This window comes from Marmota marmota, unplaced genomic scaffold, assembly GCF_001458135.2.
Source record: "Marmota marmota marmota unplaced genomic scaffold, marMar, whole genome shotgun sequence".
Taxonomy (NCBI): Eukaryota; Metazoa; Chordata; class Mammalia; order Rodentia; family Sciuridae; genus Marmota; species Marmota marmota.
In genome coordinates this window covers 3,585,141-3,604,882 of record NW_026000261.1, presented here as the reverse complement: position 1 = coordinate 3,604,882, position 19,742 = coordinate 3,585,141, and the positions used below count along the sequence as shown (strand labels likewise).

The 19,742-nt window shown below is 34.4% G+C and overlaps 1 protein-coding gene across 12 annotated transcripts in view; it reads left to right on the top strand.

Moving 5' to 3' along the window:
• The window catches only part of Alg13 (ALG13 UDP-N-acetylglucosaminyltransferase subunit), a 79,827-nt gene that overhangs the window by 13,202 nt on the left and 46,883 nt on the right, over positions 1 to 19,742 (top strand). For 11 of the 12 annotated variants that reach the window (XR_007344902.1, XM_048796920.1, XM_048796919.1 and 8 more), the window contains 4 exons: positions 13,937 to 14,306; positions 14,866 to 14,949; positions 17,281 to 17,331; positions 18,053 to 18,099. Coding sequence is in view for 11 of the 12 variants with exons in the window: in XM_048796920.1 (XP_048652877.1) it covers positions 13,937 to 14,306; positions 14,866 to 14,949; positions 17,281 to 17,331; positions 18,053 to 18,099 (552 nt within the window). In the remaining variant the exon portion in view is untranslated. The remainder of the gene's footprint in view (positions 1 to 13,936; positions 14,307 to 14,865; positions 14,950 to 17,280; positions 17,332 to 18,052; positions 18,100 to 19,742) is intronic. The other variant, XM_048796918.1, reaches the window with a different exon arrangement.

The window sequence follows — 19,742 nt, the reverse complement described above, 5'->3', positions numbered from 1 at the left end:
TATTTGATGCTTCAGGCGAAATGGGGAAGAGAAGGGAATGAAAGCGACTGGTCTGGGTAATATTCGTTCTGTTTTGCATTTCTGAACTGGGATCACAGTGCTGGGAAATCCATTCTTATTTTTGTCATTATTTTCTCCCTAAAACTTGAGAAAGGTGTTTGTTGAACAGGGATGTGAAGCTGTGTTTTGGTGTTCCCTTTCTTTAAATCCTGCTTTACTGTTTGAAAATCCACCATTAAAAGTGGCAGGCTCTAGTTCAAGGGTGCTGATTCTTTGTTTATTTGTTTTATATCAGGGATTGAACCCAGGGTATTCTACCACTGAGTTACATCCCTAGTCCTTTTTTTTTAATAATTGTAGATGGTCAACATGCCCTTAATTTATTTATTAATGTGGTGCTGAGGATCAAACCTAGTGCCTCATACATGCTAGGCAAGTGCTCTGCCACTGGGCTACAGCCCCAGCCCCATCCCTATCCCTAGTCCTTTTTTAAGACAGGGTCTAGCAAAGTTGTTGAGGCTGGCCTTGGAACTGCCCCAGCATCCTACACGCTGGGATCACAGGCATGTGCCACCATGCCAGACTTTAAGGGTGTTGTTAAAAAATGTTTTAAGGAGCCGGGGTTGTGGCCAGGTGGTAGAGTGCTTGGCTAGCATGTGTGAGGCACTGGGTTCAATTCTCAGCACCGAATATAAATAAACAAATAAAGGTCCATCAGTGCTTAAAATTTTTTTTCACAATGTTTTAAAAAATGTTTACTGTTGCTATTTCAATAATGAACAGTAAGAGGTTCTACAGGGTTGTTTTCCTCAATTGGCCCCATGTTTTTGGGTACTAAAATAATTGAAATAAATTTTTAGGACTAAATTTTTAAATTGCCTTTTCATTAGGATATGTTACAACTATAACTTGTACATCACAGATAATATGTGGTTTAAAAAATGATTGTAGGTACATACCTCAGTTGAGACATGGAATGTTAGAATTAAAACCGTAAGTATTCAAAGAGTTTTCTCATTTGATCCTTAAAAAAGGAAATAAACAGTTCTAGAGAAATTAAAGCATATGTCATGTTTTCTAGCTAACTTGTATAAATCATAGTAATACAATTAAAGAACCCCATTAGTATGATAGGTCAGATATGTTAATTTTCTCTAATAATTTAGTGAATTGCTTTATTTGTCAGCAGCTAAGAGCAATTAATAATTAATTAGACACTTAGTTGCTAATGGATGAATTTGCAGTTTCTTTTGTAATTATGCCATAACCCTAGATTTAGATCACAGAAAATGTCTAAAGCAACATTTCTCAAACTTCGAAATTTGCATTTTGAATGTCAAAGATAAGATTATGGTGTGCACTATTTATTGAAATTTTGTCTTTGAAATTTTATTTTTAGGAGCAATGATTAGTGAATTGTGGGACATATCAGTTCTAGAGCAGTAGTTCTCAAAGCGCATTCCCTAGACCAGCAACATCAGCATCCCCTAGAAACTTGTTAGGAATGCAAATTCTTGGGATCTATTGCAGATCTGCTGAAATCATAACCTGTGGAAAAGAGGCAGCATGTTTTAACTAGTCCTTCACTTGAGAACTACTGTTCTAGAGGTGTATGGGATTGAAGTAGTTTGCCGTGGAAAATAGTCAGTTGGGATTTCAAGTGCAATGGATATTTCAAAGGATAATATTAAATACCCTGAAAATTACTTTCTATTATATATACAAGATGAAATGTAACATTTTCCCACAGGTCTTTTAAAAATAAAATCCTATTGTACTAAGTTGGAAAATGTAACCTGTCCATAACCACTCTGAGCCCTTGTTCACATTTTGTTTTCTGCTTTGGTGTGTGTTTCTTTGTAATAATTGATGCAAACATCAGAACATTATAGTTTTAGTTCGAGTACTATTACTGTTTGGATGCAAATATTGAACAAATCTTGTAATTATTCAAAGCCTGCTTATCTGTAAAATAAGTATTATGGTTGATTATGCTATTCTATTCTTTACTAACAATAAAATGTTTAAATTTAATTTTTAAATTAAGGTAATGCATGTAAATAGTTTATTAACTAGTTCTATAAGGCTTATAATAGAAACAGCAGTCTTATATCCCAATTTTGCCATCTCTGAATCCTGCTTCTTTTAAGTGATCATATTTTTATAAATAGTATATTGAAATTGGTTTTGGTTTTTATTTTTTAAATTTGAATATCATTTATAGGCTTCCAACATAGAAAAGGAGACTTGAAAAATTGATATTCTTAATGGACAAATCATAATTGTATACATTTATGTATATAATTCTGCATTATAGTGTTTTGATACATGCAAGCATGTATCAATGATTAAATTAATATTTCAATAGTTTTACATATAATTTTTATGGTGAGACATTTAAGATTTACTCAGTTATATTGAAATATACAGTATATTAATGACTAACACTCTGCTATACAATAGATCTGAAAACAAATCTCCTATCTACCTATAACTTTGTACCCTTTTATCAGCTACCCTTTTCCCACAAACCCCCACCTCTCCTAGCCTCTGGTAACCATTGTTTTACTTTCTACTTATTGAGTCCGACTTTTTTAGATTCCATATATAAATCATGCAGTATTGGTCTTTCTATATCTGGTTTATACATCATAGCATAATGTCTTCCAGGTTCACCCATGTTATCACAAATGACAGGATTTCCTTTTTTAAGACTGAGTAGTATTCCATTGTTTATATAGCATTTTCTTTATTCATTTATCTAATTGTGGACATTAAGATTGAATTCATATCTTGATTACTGTGAATAGTGCTTCAATAAATATGGAAATCCAGATAATCCTTTCACCGATTTTCTTTTCTTTGTGTATATATATCTATATATATATAGATATATATGTGTATGTATATATGTGTATATATAGATAGATAGATAGATATTTATATATAGATAGATGTAGACAGAAATGGGATTTCTGGATTATATGGTGGTAATTTTTTTTAAATATTTATTTTTTAGTTGTAGTTGGACACAATACCTTTATTTATTTTTATGTGGTGCTGAGGATTGAACCCAGGGCCTTGCATGTGCTGGGCGAGCGCTCTACCACTGAGCCACAAACCCAGCCCAAGGTCTATGCATTCTNCTTGATAGTATTTTATTTCCTTATGTACTTTAGATATTAACCTGTAATCAGATTTATGGTTCAAGATATTTTCTTCTTTTCTGTGGGTTGTCTCTTCATTTTGTTGATTGCTTCCTTTGCTTTGCAGATACCTTTTTAGTGTGATGCCATACCTGTCTGTTTCTGCCTTTGTCTGTGCTTTGGGGTCATTAAAAAATGTTGCCCAGACCAATGTCATGGAGCTCTTCCCATGTTTCCTTCTAGTAGATTTATAGTTTCAAGTTTTATATTTAAATCTTTAATCCACTTGGAGTTGATTTTTGTAGGTGGTATGAGATAAGTATCTCTTTTTATTCTAATGCATCTAGATAGACAATTTTCTTAATAACCATTTATTGAAGAGAATATCCTTTTCCCTTTGTGTGTTCTTTGAACCTCTGTAGAAATCAGTTTAATGTAAATGTTTGGATTCATTTTTAGGCTTTGTCCCTAGTTTCATTGGTCAGTTATCAGTTTTATGCCACTAGCATCTTGTTTTGAGTATAATCACTTTATAATATGTATTGAAAGCAGGAAGATATTGCCAGATTTGTTCTTTTTGTTCAAGATTGTTTTAGCTGTTTATGATCTTTTGTAGTTCTATAAAAATTTAAGGATTGTCTTCTGCAAACATAATAGAGTTTATTCCATGATTATTCTAATCTGTAGTTCCACCAACAATGTCTAAGTGTACCTTTCCCCCCATGTCCTTGCCAGCATTTATTGTGCTTTGTGTGTGTGTGTGTGTGTGTGTGTGTGTATGTGTGTATAGTTGTAGGTGGACACAATACCTTTATTTTGTTTATTTTTATGTGGTGCTATGGATCGAACCCAGTGCCTCACACATGCTAAGCAAGTGCTCTACCATTTAGCTATAACCCCAGCCCCTATTCTTTGTATTTTTGGTTGATTGCCATTCTAGCCAGAGATGAAATCTCAATGTAGTTTTGAGTTGCATTTCCCAGATTTCTAAGGATGTTAAAATTTTTAACATATTTGATGGCCATTTGTATTTCTTTTGAGAAATGTCTGTTTAGTTCATTTGCCCATTTGTTGATGGAGTTATAATTTTTTGGTGTTTTTTTATGTATTCTGGATATTAATCCCCTGTTGGAAGAATAGCTTGCAAAGATTTTCTCCCCTTTCTTAGATGAACTCTTTTCATATCTTTAATTGTCTCCTTTGCTGTGCAGAAGCTTTTTAATTGATACCATCTCACTTATTGATTCTTGGTTTTATTTCTGGAACTTCAGGATTCTTATTTTAAAAATTTGTACCTGTACCAATATGTTGGATTATTGACCATATGTTTTCTTTTATTGGTTGGAGTTTTTCTGGTCTAAATCTTAGGCCCTTGATCTACTTTGAGTTGGTTTTTGTGCAGGGTGAGAGACAAGAATCTAGTTTCATTATTTTAAAAAAAAATTAGAATCTAAGTAGCTGAGGGTCTTCCTAAATTGTGGAGGCAGGCCTTCAACTTGAGATCCTCCTGCCTCAGCTTCCCAAGTGGCTAAAGTTATAGGCAGGGGCACCATATGGATATTTAGTTTCCCCAGCACCATTTGTTAGAAAGGTATCTTCTCCAACATGTTTTTGCACTATTGTCAAGGATTGAATAAATGTATATATGTGGATTTGTCTAAGTGTCTTCTATTCTAGTGGCCTTTGTGTCTTTTTTTATATATAATTTTTAGTTGTTGATGGACCTTTATTTTATTTATTTATATGTGGTGCTGAGAATTTAACCCAGTACCTCACACATGCTAGGCAAGCACTGTACCACTGAGCCACAACCCCAGTTCTTTGTGTCTGTTTTTATGCAAGAACCATGCTATTTTTGTTACTGTAGCTCTATAGTATAATTTGAAATTGGGTAATGTGATGCCTTCATCGTTCCTCTTATTGCTTGGTGTTGCTTTCCCTATTCTGCATCTTTTAGGACTTTTTAGGACTCTGGTCTAGTTCTTTGAAGACTCTCTGGTAACTTGATGGTGATCACATTGAATCTGTAGATCACTTTTGGTAATATGACTATTTTGATATTATTCTGCCTATTCAAGGGCGTGGGAGGTCTTTCCATCCTTTAGGGTCTTCTTCAATTTTGTTTTTCAGTGTTTTATAATTTTTACTGTAGAGGTGTTTCACCTCCTTAGCTTTAATCTCAAGTATTTTTATTGAGGGTATTGTGAATAGAATTGTTTTCCTGATTTATTTGTCAGTGAATTTATTATTAGAGTGTAGAAAATATTGATTTATGAATGTTGATATTGTATCTTGCTACTTTGCTGAATTTATCAGCTCTGGAAGACTTCTGGTGGAAGTTTTTTGGATCTTTTGAGATAGTATGCCATTAGCAAACAGATAATTTAACTTCTTGACCTATTTGTGTCCATTTGATTTCCTTCTTGTCTGATTGCTCTAGCTAGAGTTTCAAGAACTATATTGAATAGGAGTGGTAAGAATGTTCATCCTTGTCTGGTTCCTGATTTTAGAGGAAATGCTTTCAGTTTTTCCTCCATTCATTATGATTTTGGCTTTGTGTTTGTCCTATATAGATGGTCTTGATGATGTGAGGTAAGGTTCTTTTTTTTAAATGTTTTTTTAAGGTGTTGATAGACCTTTATTTTGTTCATTTATTTATATGCAGTGCTGAGAATAGAACCCAGTGCCTCAAACATGCCAGGCAAGCACTCTGCCACTGAGCCACAACTCCAGCCCCAAGTAAGGTTCTTTTATCACTAGTTTCTTCAGTGTTTTTAATGTGAATTGGTGTTGGATTTTGTTGGAAGGTTTTTTCCTCATTAAGTTGATCACATGAATTTTCTTTGGGATGAATTTCATATATTAATTTGCATACATTGAACCAGGCATAAATCTCTGTGATGAAACCACCTTGATCATCGTACACAATATTTAAACATGTTTTTGAATGTAGCTTACTAACATGAAGGATTTTTGTGTATATGCTCATCAGGGATATTGGTCTCTAGTTTTCTTTCCTTGCTATTTCTTTATCTGGTTTTGATATCAGGATGATGCTGGCTTCACAGAATGGATTTACGAGTTTTCCTCCCTATATCATGGAATAATTTGAGGAGGATTGACATTTGTTCTTTAGAGGTTTTGTAGAACTCTGACTCTATCTGGTCCTGGGCTTTTCTTTGTTGGAAAGGTTTTTTTTCTTTTTATTACTGCTTCAGTCTTGAGCTGATATTGGTCTGTTTAGGTTTTTCTTTATCTTCTTTGTTTAATTTGGGTAGGTCATATGTGCCTAGAAATTTATTAATATCTTCGTATTTTTCAGTTTATTTACATTCACGTTTTCGGAATCGTCCCTAATGATCCTCGGGATTTCAGAAATGTCTCTGGAAGCATCTTGTTTTTAATCTCTAATTTTGTTGATTGTGTCTCTCTTTTTTGTTCAGTTTGGCTAAAGGGTTTATCAATCTTGTTTACGTTTTCAGAGAACCAACTCTTTGTTGCATTGATCTTTTCTATTTTTATTCTCTATTTCATTAATCTCAGCTCTGATTTTAATTATTTCCCATCTTCTAATGGTTTCGGGATTAGAAGATGTTCCTGCTTTGCTGAGGCCTTGGGATGTAGCGTTAGATTGTTTATTTGGGAACTGTGTGTGTGTGTTCATACTGGGAGTTGAACCTAGGGGAATTAACCACTGAGATAGATCTTTGGTCCTTTTTATTTTTTGTTTTTTTGAGACCAGGGTCTCACTAAGTTGCTAGGGTTGGCTTTGAACTTGTGATCCTGATGCCTCAGCCTCCTGAGCTGCTGGGATTATAGGCATGCACCACCATGCCTGTCCATTTTTTTTTTTGTTTTTGTTTTTTAATGTGAGCTCTTAATGAAGTGACTGTTTCTCTTAGAATGACTTTCATAGTATCACAGAGATTTTGGTTTGTTGTATCATTATTCTTGTTTGATTTTAGGAATTTTTTTCTCTTTTCATTTCTTCTGTGATGTATTCCTTGTTTGGAAGAGTATTGTTCAATCTCTGTTTATGTGCTTTTTAAAAATACTTTTTAGTTGAAAAAATATTCATTTTATTTATTTATTTTATTTATTTTTATGTGGTGCTGAGTATGGAACCCAGGGCCTCACACATGATAGGCAAGTGCTCTACCACTGAGCCATAACCCCAGCCCTGTTTATGTGGTTTTTTTTATTTGCTGTTGCTTTGTAATTTCATTCCATTATAATATGACAACATTCAAGGGATTTTATTGATTCTTTTTTTTTTTATTTGCTAAGACAAGCTTCATGACCTCATGGTCTAGGTTGTAGAAGATTCCATGAGGTTCTGAGAAGAAAGTGAATTTAACTGTTGTCGGATGAAATATTCTATAGATGTCTGTTAGGTCCATTTGATTTATGGTATTATTTAGGTCAGAATTGTCTATCATTGTTTGCTTTGGTACTGGAGATTGAGCTCAGGAACACTTAACCACTTAGCTATGTCCCTAGCCCTCTTTATTTTTTTTTTAATTCTGATACAGTGTCTTGCTAATTTGCCATAGTTGGCCTCAAAGTTGTGATCCTCTTGCCTCAGTTGTCTGAGTTGCTAGGATTACAGGCATGCACCACCTTGCCAGGCTGATTCTTATGTCTGGATGACCTATCTATTGACTAAAGAGGTCTGCTGCATTCACCCAGTATTATTATATTGGAGTCTGTCTGAAACACAGCATCAGTTAAGTGTTTGTTTAATTAGGTGCACCAATGCTTGGGGCATAAATATTTACTATCATTATATCTTCTTATTAGAATATTCACTTTACTACTATGTAGTAACCTTCATCTCTTCTGATCAATTTTTGCATGATATCTTCTTTGTTGGATATGAGAATAGCTTCTCCTGGTTGTATTTTTTTTTTCTCCATTTGTATGGAATATTTTTCTCCATCTCTTTACTTTAAGTCTGTGATGTCTTTCCAGTCTTCTTTTTTTAATGTATGCATTTATTGCTATAAATTCCCTTTCTAGGACTCCTTTTAACCACATCCTGTAAGTTTTGGTATGTTGTGTTTCTACTTTTATTTGTCTCAAAGTATTTGATTTCCTTTATGATTTCTTCTGACATCATTGGTTGCTCAGCATTATGTTGTTTAATTTCTGCCTATTTATGTATTTCCCCAAATATCTCCTATTGTTCTAATTTCATGCCATTGTGATATGCAGATTTAACATACTCTATTCTGTGGTGAATATTCTGTGTGTGCTTGAGACGAAGGTATATTCTTTAGCTCTTGGGTAGAATGTTCTGTATATATCTGAGAGGTCTGTTTGTATAAAGTCTAATTCAAGTCCATTTTTTTCTGGGGTCAAGTCATTTTATTGATGGGATTAGATATTAAGGAATACTGGAGTGCTGAAATGTACAATTAAATCCGACATCCTCCTGCACAGCCAGATTTTGCTGTTGCTGAAAGCTCAAGTCCATTGATTTCTTTATTTTCTGTCTGAGAGTTTGTTGTTGAAAGTGGAGTATTGAGGTCTCAAAAAGGAGACTTTATCTCCTTCTTCCCTCTTTTCTTCATTTTCCTAATCTAGTTTTATCACTTCTTGTGAAATACATTTTCAGTGTTGACATTAATATTGCTTAAGAACAATATTTTTCACATCTGAACCATGCAGAAACATCTACATACCCTTTAACTGAAGTGTACATCTCCCCTTAGTAGTATATTCAAATAGATCAGGTTACCTAAAATATTTATTACTTTTTTTCAGTGCTGGGGATTGAAACCAGGGCTTTTTGCAAGACAAGTGCTCTACCACTGAGCCATACTCTTAGCCCCTATTTATTTATTTTGAGGTGACTATAATGTAGTTCTATGCCCTCCTTTTACTTGAAGTATTCATGCTTTCTAGTTCTGGTGTCTTGTCTTTCTGAAATTTCTTCTTCATTTTTATCCTGGAAGATCTCTTTGCTTCTGTTTTATGTTGAACTTCCTGTTTATAGGACTGTATATCTACCCTGCTTTTTGTTTCACTTTTTAATTTTGGTTTCAAGTTTCTTCTAGTAAGCTTCCTAAGACAGTCCATTTTGTTTATTGATTTTCCTAAGAAAGGGTGGTAAGGTTTTTGAATCTTTCTTTTATGGTGCTGGGGATTGAACCCAGGGCCTTGTGCATGCAAGGCAAGCACTGTACCAACTGAACTATATCTCTAGTGCCTTGAATCTTTCTTGTCTGAAAACACCTTGCTCTACTTCTTGTTTGATAACTTGGTATAGAATTCAAGGTTGGGAATAATTTCCCAACAATTTTTTTCAATTTTTTTTTTCCTTTTTGGTACCATGAAATGAACCAGGGGTGCTTAACTACTGAGCCACATTCCCAGCCCTTTTTTATATTTTATTTGAGACAGGGGCTTGCTGAGTTGCTTAGGCCCTTGATAATTTGCTGAGGCAGGCTTTGAACTTAGGAACCTCCAGCTTCCAACCTCCCAAGCTGCTGGGATTACAGGCATGTGCCACCATGCCCAGCTCCCAACAAATTTGAATTCCATTATTTTTTAAATTCTGAGTTTTCCATTTAAAAAGTTTATTGGCATTCATGTTAGTGATTTTTCTTTTTGTACATGATCTGTTTTTCCTTTCTGAAAGTTTGAGGATCTTTTTTTTTGGTGCTGGGGATTGAACCCCAGGGTGATGTACATGTGGGGCAAGCACTCTATCAACTGAACTACATCCCCAGCCAGGATCTTCTTTTCATCCCATGACTTCAGGACTTACTGTTATGTGCAGTGCTGATGATCATTTTTTATTGTTCTGGCTGCTTCATGGATTCTTCCAATTTCAACATGGGCTGGGAATACAGTTCAGTGATAAAGTGGTTGCCTGGCATGCAGGAGTCCTTGGGTTCAATCCAGAGAGAGAGAGAGAGAATGCGGGCATGTAATCAATGTTTCAGTTTTTAAATGCTGAGAAGTAGTCTCTTGTGTGGACACTTTGTGCATTCAGCAGTTGAAATATGTTTAGATTGTTCCAATTTTGAGGGATCAGATGAGCACATTATGGACAAGTACCCTATAAACATTTCATGTATAGGTTCTTGTGTGAACATTTCTTTTGAGTAGCTACCTAGAAGATGAAATGGCAACTGCTTAAATTTTTAAGAAACTGATTAATTTTTTAATTTCAACAATTTTCCATAGTGACCATATTATTTTTATATTCTCATTACCAACAGAATTGCAGATGTTTTACACCTGTGTCTACACTTGGCATTGCCAGTTAAATTTTTGTCATTCTAAGATGTATGTAGTGGTATTAAAGATATACAGTTTTCTATAGCAGCTAAACCATTTCACATTCTTACTAGTAAGGTATGAAGGTTCTAATTTCTCTACATTCTTACCAACACTTGCCATTATCCATCTTTTGAATACAGGCATCCTAGTAGGTGTGAGGTAGAATTCCACTGTGGTTTTGATGTGTATTTCCCTAATGGATAATGATATTGGACATATTTTCATGTGCTTGTCAGCCAGTATATATGGAAATGTAGCTGAGTGGTAGAGTGTTTGCCTGTCATACAACATACCCTGGGTTTGAGCTCCAGCACAGCAGGGGAGAAAATGCTTGTGTATATATATTGACTGGTAAGCACATGAAAAAAATGCTCAATATCATTATCCATGAGGGGAATGCAAATCAAAGTGAAAATCTACCTCAGATTTAGTAGGATGGCTATAATTAAAAGAGATATAATAACAAGTGTTGGTAAGAATGTAGAGAAATCGAAATGCTTATTCTCACTACTGATTGAAAATGTAAAATGGTGTAGCTGCTATGGAAAACAGTTTGATAGTTCCTCAAATGGTTAAACATAGCATTACTGTGTGATATAGGAACTCCACTACTATACATACACCCAAGAAATTGAAAGCATGTGCAAATAAAACCTTATGTGACTGTTTACAGGAGTATTATACATAAATGCCAAAAAGTAGAAATAATTTCAGTTTGTATTAACTAGTGAATAAATTATTGTTTAATGATATAATGGATAGAAAAACTAATACAATACAACATGGCTAAACCCTGAAAATGTTAATGCTAAGTGAAAGAATTTAGTCAAACAAGACTATTGTATAATTATATTTATTTGAAATGCCCAGAGTAGGTAAATCTGTACATTGGAAAGTAGACTAGTGGTTGCCTGGGATTAATGGGAATAGGAAGATTGGATGTTGATGATAATAGGATGTGGAGTTTCATTTTGGGATGATAATGTTCTAAAATTGATTATGGTGATGGATGATGCAAAAGTGAATATATGAAAAACCACTGAATTATGTACTTTAAGTAGGTGACTTGTGTGGTATCTGACATCCCAAAGCTGTTTTAAAAAAATCCACCTATACAATTCAGTAATTTTAATGAATATAGTAATTATGCAAATATCACCACAAACCATTTTAGAAGATTTTTATCAATGAAGGTGGGTGCAGTGGTTCTGGAGGTTGAGGCAGGAGGAGCACAAGTTCGAAGCTAGCCTCACCGAAGTATTGAGACCCTGTCTCAAAATTTTTTAAAAAAAGGAGGGGGGGCTGCAGTTACGGCACAGTGTTTAAGCCCTCTGGTTCAATCCCTGGTACAAAAACAACCAAAATTTTATCACTCTAAAAAAAAGTCTTTGTGCCTCTTTCAGTTAGTGATTATTCCCAGAACAGCCTTCATTCGCCTGCCAATCTGCTTCTTATCTCTATAGATAGATGCTTTGGGGCATATTTCCATATCTTGGAATCATGCATACATTTTTTTTGTATATGGCTTTTATGTATGGCCAGTTTCTCTAAATCCTTGCTAATATTTGTTATTATATTATGTATTATAACCATTCTAGTAGGTGTGTAGTGATGTCCCATTGTGATTTTAATTTGCATTTTCCTTTTTTTGGGGGGGTACGGGGGGTTGAACCCAGGGGTGCTTAATCACTGTGTCACATACACAGCATTTTTTAATATTTAGAGACATGGTCTTGCTAAGTTGCTTAGTGCCTTGTTAATTGCTGAGGCAGGCTTTGAACTTTCGATCCTCCTGCCTCAACCTCCCAACTCACATAGGTCTAGGGTCATATTTTTGTATATGACTGATCAATTGATCTGGTACCATTTAGTGAAAATACTCTTAATGTATTGAATTTCCCTGGCACCTTTGTCAAAAATCAGTTGACCATATTTGAGTGCTTCCTGTGTGTGCTATTTTATTCCTTGTTCCCTGTAGCTCTCTTTGTAGTATTAGTCCTAATTTTTCTGGTCTTTTCCTGAAAGTGAAGTATATGAATTGTATTAGTTGAAGTTTTATACATCTTATTTTTAATTTAAAATGCAATAGATAAGAATTTGTATATTTATTTGTAAAATGTGCAAAAAATTAGCCTTTTAATTTAGAAGTCAATTTTTCTTCAAACAATATGCTTCAGAACTTTCACAAAAGGCATTACTTCCCCTTTGTTATGGTTTCTTTAAGAAAGACACAAGGTAATTTCAAATTGGCATGCTAAGAGTTAAGTCAAGATTTTATTTGATTTTTCTACCATGCTAATTTGTATTTCATTCCTAAATTACTGATTATTGATATTATTCCTATAGGGGTATTCCTGATAATTTTTAATTTTCCATAAGAAAAACCATTTTGCAACCATTTTAATGTTGCAACTTCTACAAAGCTAGAATTTAACCTTTTTTTTCCTTTTTTCATTGCTAGGGCTTAGACTCAGGGCCTTCTCACATGCTAGACGTGCTCTACCTCTGAGCTACATTTCTGGCTTCTGACCTAATAAAGTATTATTTTTTGAGATGCTGGAAATTGAACCCAGGGCATTATGCAGGCTAATCAAGTGCCATACCCCTCAGCTATAAACACAGCCCCTATATTATTTTTACCACTTACGAAAGAAGTTGGATTTGGGCACTTAAAGAAAAATGAGATAACTTATAGTGGAATCAAATAACACAAGTGAATAGTCCTCACCTTTGATTCTTAATGTTTTGCTTTCCTCATAATCCAGAGTGGTCTTTCTGGAAAGTACTCTAATACATTGAAACATACCTCTAATGTCCCAACACCTCTCATATTGTGCCACAGCATTCTAAATGCATTATATTAGAAAATTTTGGGGAGAAATATTTTTATACTGTTCAGTTAAATTTTTTCCCATCTTTAAGAAATACATTTCATTTTCCCTTTTTATTTCTGCTATACAGTAGTTTGGAGGTACACATCAAGAATTATATCAGGGTTTTCTAGCATTGCTAGTTGATTTATTTTCCATATCCTAAGTAGATTGTTATTATTATCTAGACTTAAGATTTTAATCACATTTCCCTGAAACTAGGAAGGGAGCAGGGAATTTTGGGCAGAGACTAGTTGAAAATTTTAGTTTTTGGCGGACACAACATTTTCCTTTGTTTGTGGTGCTGAGGATCGAACCTGGGCCGTGCGCATGCCAGGCAAGTGCGCCACCAATTGAGCCACATCCCCAGCCCCACTAGTTGAAAATTCAGGCAGAGATCTTAATGCTGATGGGTTGCATCCTACACACCTGAATCTTAACTGTAGTTTCTTTTGCAGTCTCTTTCAGCATCTGCCCTGAGTTAAGCTGCAAACTCTTTCCATCTGCATACTTTTCTTAACTCTGAGCTAATTTGGTTAATCCCACCCTTCTGCTATGTATCTTCTCCCTCGAGTGTTTCGTTTTCAAGTTCCCACTTCCTTAGAACACTGGCATTTCCTCTCTTCACAGGGTCCCAAGTTATCCTGAAGAAGCCCAACGCTTTGCTTTTCCTGCTCTTGAGAAGTCCCAAGATTCTGTGGTGCTGATTCCAACTGCCGCCTTATGTCTAGATTTTGAGTTGTTTTCCGAATACTTGCAGAAGCAAGCCCTTGTTATTGCTACCGATTTCTGCCGATACCCTGCTTTGTCCTTCTCGCCACGCTTCTGTTCCTTTTATCCCCTCACCACCTTGGGCACAATGCATAAAGGATGGAAAAAGCATGCCAGTCAGAAGTCTTTGAATGAGGTATCAATGGATGAATATTTAGGCACCTTAGGACTGTTTCGAAAGCTGACCGCTAAAGATGCCTCTTGCCTCTTTCGGGCTATTTCGGAGCAGGTAAAAGGAAAAATGTGTTGCCATATACTGAGTTTCAGTTTTTGAGATGTGACATGGTCCTGTAGGTAGAACTGTAGCCTACCAAAGAAACAAACATTTTCTGCTTTTTAGTGAAAATATCCAGGCGGTCTGCTCCTTATTAGTGCAAGACAATGCAAAGGTGTGTATCTTTGCTCATTAGTCCAAATACATCACTGTACCTTTGCTACATTTTCTGTTTTTTAAATGCCCATTGATAATGTTGGAGGGATAAGATAATGGGTTAAAGAAAACTTTGAAATGTATCTTGATCATTCCTAAGCATCCCCTGCTTCCTGTAAGTTTTATGTATAGGAAAAAAATTACATTTATGGGGTAGGAAGGGGAAGGGGGCATGAAAGAATCGTCTTTCTCAGTTTTACTGAAGATTAAAATATTGTTTAGTATGATGAGGACTGAATTTCCCTATGTTCTACATATGTCCTAAATAAGGGAAACTTAATTGTCCAGTCAATAGTCTTAATTTAGAAGTTTCTGTTTCGAATGACTTTTGGCAGTAAACTGGTCTTTTTTCTTTTAGTTGTTTTGCAGCCAGGTCCATCATCTGCAAGTGAGGAAGGCTTGTGTTTCATATATGAAGGAAAATCAACAAAATTTTGAGTCTGTAAGTAGAATACGTACCCTGAGGGAGCATTGTTTGTAATATATTTAGTAGGGTGGGATAAAAGAATTGAGTACTTAGATACAAAAATTAAACAGTGCAATCTCCTTTTGTTTCAATAGCAAATATGTAATTCCTGGCTGGCTTTCCACAGTCTATCATGCACCTCCTCCCAGAATTAAGGTTGTTTTGTATTCTAAAAATAAAGAAAAACTATTTTTTCCCTCCTCCCATTCCAAAAAACTCCCAAACCCTAAAAAGTTAAAACTTGACTGCTGTCTTGTGTTATCCATACTACTGTTTTTTGAACAATAATTCAAATGTTTGTCTCTTAATATTTTTAAGTCCATATTTTTTCAATATATTTTAAGTTGTTAATGGACTATTATTTTTCACTTATTTGTACGTGGTGCTGAGAATCGAACCCAGTGCCTCATGCATGCTAGGCAAGCGCGCTACTGCTGAGCTACAACCCGAACCCCTTAAGTTCATATTTTAATGTGCACAATAATCTTCAGCTCATCAATTTGAAGTGTCTTGTAATGCTTTTCATGTCACATTGAAGTAATTGGAGCTCTGCCACTAAACATTGATTTTTTTAAAAAATATTTTTTAGTTTTAGGTGGACACAATCTCTTTTATTTTTATGTGGTAGGCAAGCATTCTCACACTTGAGCCACAGCCCCAGTCCTAAAAATTGATTTTTAAGTGAAAGTTTAGGAGTTGTCTTTGTATACATTGTAGTATTTGAATTTTTGTTAAGGAAACTAAAGGTTTTGCTAAGATCTGATTTGAAGTATGCCCTTGTGGCTTTTTATTTATTGTCTCTTTGATACTATTTGTTTTCTTCTATTATGTTATGGGTTTTTGCCTGTCTTCTGTTTGAGGTTTACACTTATTTTTTTAATATTTATGTTTCAGTTGTAGTTGAACACAATACCTTTAGTTTATTTATTCTTATGTGGTGCAGAGGATCGAACCCAGCATCTTGCACATGTGGCACGTGCCGCACGTGCCGCACGTGTCAGGCGAGAGCTCTACCACTAAGCCACAACCCCAGCCCTACACTTAATTTTCTCAACAGTGTTTTTAATAAAGTTTAAAATACTGCAAAGGCTTCTTTTAAAGCTTGTTACCTTGAAGTAGATTATAGTCTTCTCTACACCTGGGAAAGGACTGTTCCTGACATTCAAATGGAAGACCATGGTGTAAAGCAGTGCGTGAAATATTTATATACATTTTCATCACCTGGGGATCTTGTTAAAATGCAGATCCAACTCATTAGGTCTGAGCTGAAGCCCGAGATTTCTGCATTTCTAAGAAACTCAAGTGATGCTTGTTGTTGGTTCCTAGACCACATTTTGAGTAATGAAGATGTGTCCAAATTTTTAAAACTAACAAGGTGAATCTCAAAGTTATTACACTGAGAAAAGCCATACCCTTCTTCCAAGAAAAGTTTATACAAGTATGGTTGTCTTTAGATAAAATACTAACCACTCTATAAAGACAGAAAACCAGATCAGTGGTTGCAGATGTTATACAGGAGCATAAGGAAACTTGTGGAGAATGATAGATATTCATTATTTCAGTTTATGATGATGATTTCATGGGTGCAAACAAAAGTCAAAATTTGATTGTACTGTTTAAATTGTGTGGTTTGTTGTATGTAGAGTATATCTCAGAACTTTAAAAATAAAGTGAAAGAAAATAAGATTACTTTTTTAAAATCTGGTGATGTTTGTGTACATGGAACTAGAAATCTATTTCTTGATTATAATTCAATTTCATTTTTAGGTATATTAAGTTTACTATTTTAGTTTTCTTAGTCATATATAGTTATGTAACTGCCAACACAATCATAATATTGTGTTGGTTCCATCACACCTGGAAGTTCCCTTGTCACTGTTTTTTTGAAATTAATGAAATTCTCTTTGTTTGAAGTTCCTCCATTTAACTTTGTAAATACATGTCTCCTGTCATACTTGAGGTCCTTACAGTTATTGGCTTTTCTTGGTTTATGAAAATTATCAAGTTACTTTAAGTTGGCATTTCAAAAGTTTCTTACTTGAAGGCATACCATTTGATGAAATTCACTGGTATATGGGTAAGGCAAGACCAATTCCTAAGACACTTTCCTAGTCCAGCTTTTTTCCCCTTATAAATAACTTTTGTGTATGTACAAAACTTCTTGAGGTGCTGTGTAAACTAGTAATTTAGTACTATAATTATTAAGCTGAACAAACAAAAACCCTTTGGAGGATAATGTTGCAGAATATGATCAGATTTCAGTAATGCTATGTATTTGGTTAAGTCAAGTTTGTTTTATTTTTGAAGTATGTGGAGGGATCTTTTGAGAAATACCTGGAACGGTTGGGAGATCCCAAGGTAAGATCAAATATGGGAATTTAATATTTTCAGAGTTATTTGGAATCATAACCTAAACATTCAGTTGTCACTATAGCCAGACCCAGAATATTTCTTAAGTAGATAGCTATGTTGAATCAAATAGTCCAAAGGTTTAGAACTGGCAGGTAGATGTATTGGTTTGTGTTGAATATTGAGAACTGTGTGTTAACAATCTCATTAACCATAGTCTAGTGAGTACACAACTGACTGGGGAACAGGATAGTGTTGGGAAACATTAAAGCCTTTTCACATTAATGGGGGAGGAGTTTGGTAATTAATGTTACTAAGAGGTCATTATTTCACCTTGATTTAAAGTTGTCTTCCTTTTGTGTAGGAATAACATCTATAAACTCATACTTTATTTAAAATTAATTTTTGTGATAAAATTAACTCCATTATTCTGTTCCCAAAACTTCATTTACTAAATACTGATACCTTTGTATTCTTACATTAGTCTAACTTTTATTCTGCCTTTTAAATCTTTCATTAACTGTCATTATTGATATCTAAGAAGGGCTTTAGGTCCATTGATTTCAGTATAAGTCTGTGTTAATGAGTAACAATCTAATCCTCAAAACAAGTTATATTGTGTTCTACAGATTATCTAAAACAATGCTAAACAGTTAAAAAATGCACTTACAAAAACTTCTATTTCCTAGCTACAAAAATGTTTTTAAAACTGTGTACTATTTATGTTTAGGAAAGTGCTGGCCAGCTGGAAATAAGAGCTCTTTCTCTAATTTATAAGTAAGTTGTATCCATTTTCCTATTTTTTCTAATTAAGCCTTTTATTTTGAGATACAGATTCACATGAAGTTGCATACAGAGCATAATACAAAGTTTTTCATGAAAAACAAAAACAAAAATCAGAGAATAATATCTTATACCCTTTTCCCAATTCCCTAAGTGGTAACGTCTTGGAAAAAACTATAGTATAGCATAACCATAATGTTGATGTTAATGCAGTCAAGATACAGAATATTTTCTATCACTCTATGTTAATTTTCTATATAACTACTTTTACTTTTGATCTTATCTCCTCCATAGTCCCTTCTCTAATTTTGTCATTTCAAGAATGGAATTTTTTTCTTTTTGCATTTTTGTTAGAGCATTATAGTTGTACATAGTAGTTGGGATCATTTTGATAAAATCATACATGCATGGAATTTAATTTACTCCAGTCACCTTTTCTCCTCACTCCCCCATTTTCCTTCCTGTACTCATCTTCCTTTTCCTCATTTATTTATTTTTGATTGGTGCTTTCTAAGTGTACATAAAGGTAGAATTCCCTATAACATACATACGTACACACACACACACACACACATATATGCACATGTAGGGTCAAATTCATTCCGAATTTCTTCCCCTTTCTCTTCCCTCCTTCTCAAGCTCCTTCTTTTACTCTATTGATCTTCATTATGTTTTTATGAAACCTGATCCCCCCACCCTTTCCCTTATTTTGCTTTAGTTTCTGTATATGAGAGAAAACATTCAACCCTTGATTTTTTTTGTTTGTTTGAGTCTGGCTTATTTCACTTAGCATATTATTCTCTATTTCCATAAATTTACCAGCAGATGCTGTAATTTCATTCTTTATAGCTGAGTTGAACTTCAGTGTGTGTGTGTGTGTGTTGTCACATTTTCTTAATCCAGTCACCTTTTGTGAAATCCCTTTTTTATGTGTTTTTGAGTATAAGTTTTCTGTTAAAGTTTCTCTAGGATTGGGTAAATTTGAGATTTGATGATAATATATAAGGAAGAGATATAAGCAAAGTCATTTTGGTGTAGATTTTGAGTGGAGAATCTTGTTACAAATCTTCTCCTTAGCTCTAGCATTTTTCTTCTTTTTTTTTTTAGTTCTGGGGATTGAACCCAGGGCTTTGTGCATGCAAGGCAAGCGCTCTACCAACTGAGCTATATCCCCAGTCCTGCATTTTTGTCTATTTGAATGGAAAAATAAAGGACTTTAAAACTGCTGGTATTTCCTATAGAAAGTCAGAATATTTATCTTAGGAGATTTCTTGGGTGTTTAGCTTTGTGCCTCTTTTTCATGCATTCTCAGTGGGGCAATATTGTTCTCAATAGCCTCAAAATTGATTTTGGTAGGAGCAAAGAAATCTTAGCTATTCCAACAGTTTGTGGTCTTTCAAAGCATCACAGTACATAGATGCACAGTACTTTTGTTCTATTACAATTTCAAGTGGAAGTTGAGAAAAATCTTAAAAAAGTTTCCTTATTGGTGGTACTGGAAAACTTGAGAATCACCATTCTATTCCTTTGGGAGTTCTGTTTTGGTCTTTACAAAAAAATGTTTTACAAAAAAATGCCATTTAAGAATGCTGTAGGGTTTTGAAAACTAGCTATAATAATGTATGTTAGTTGCTAGT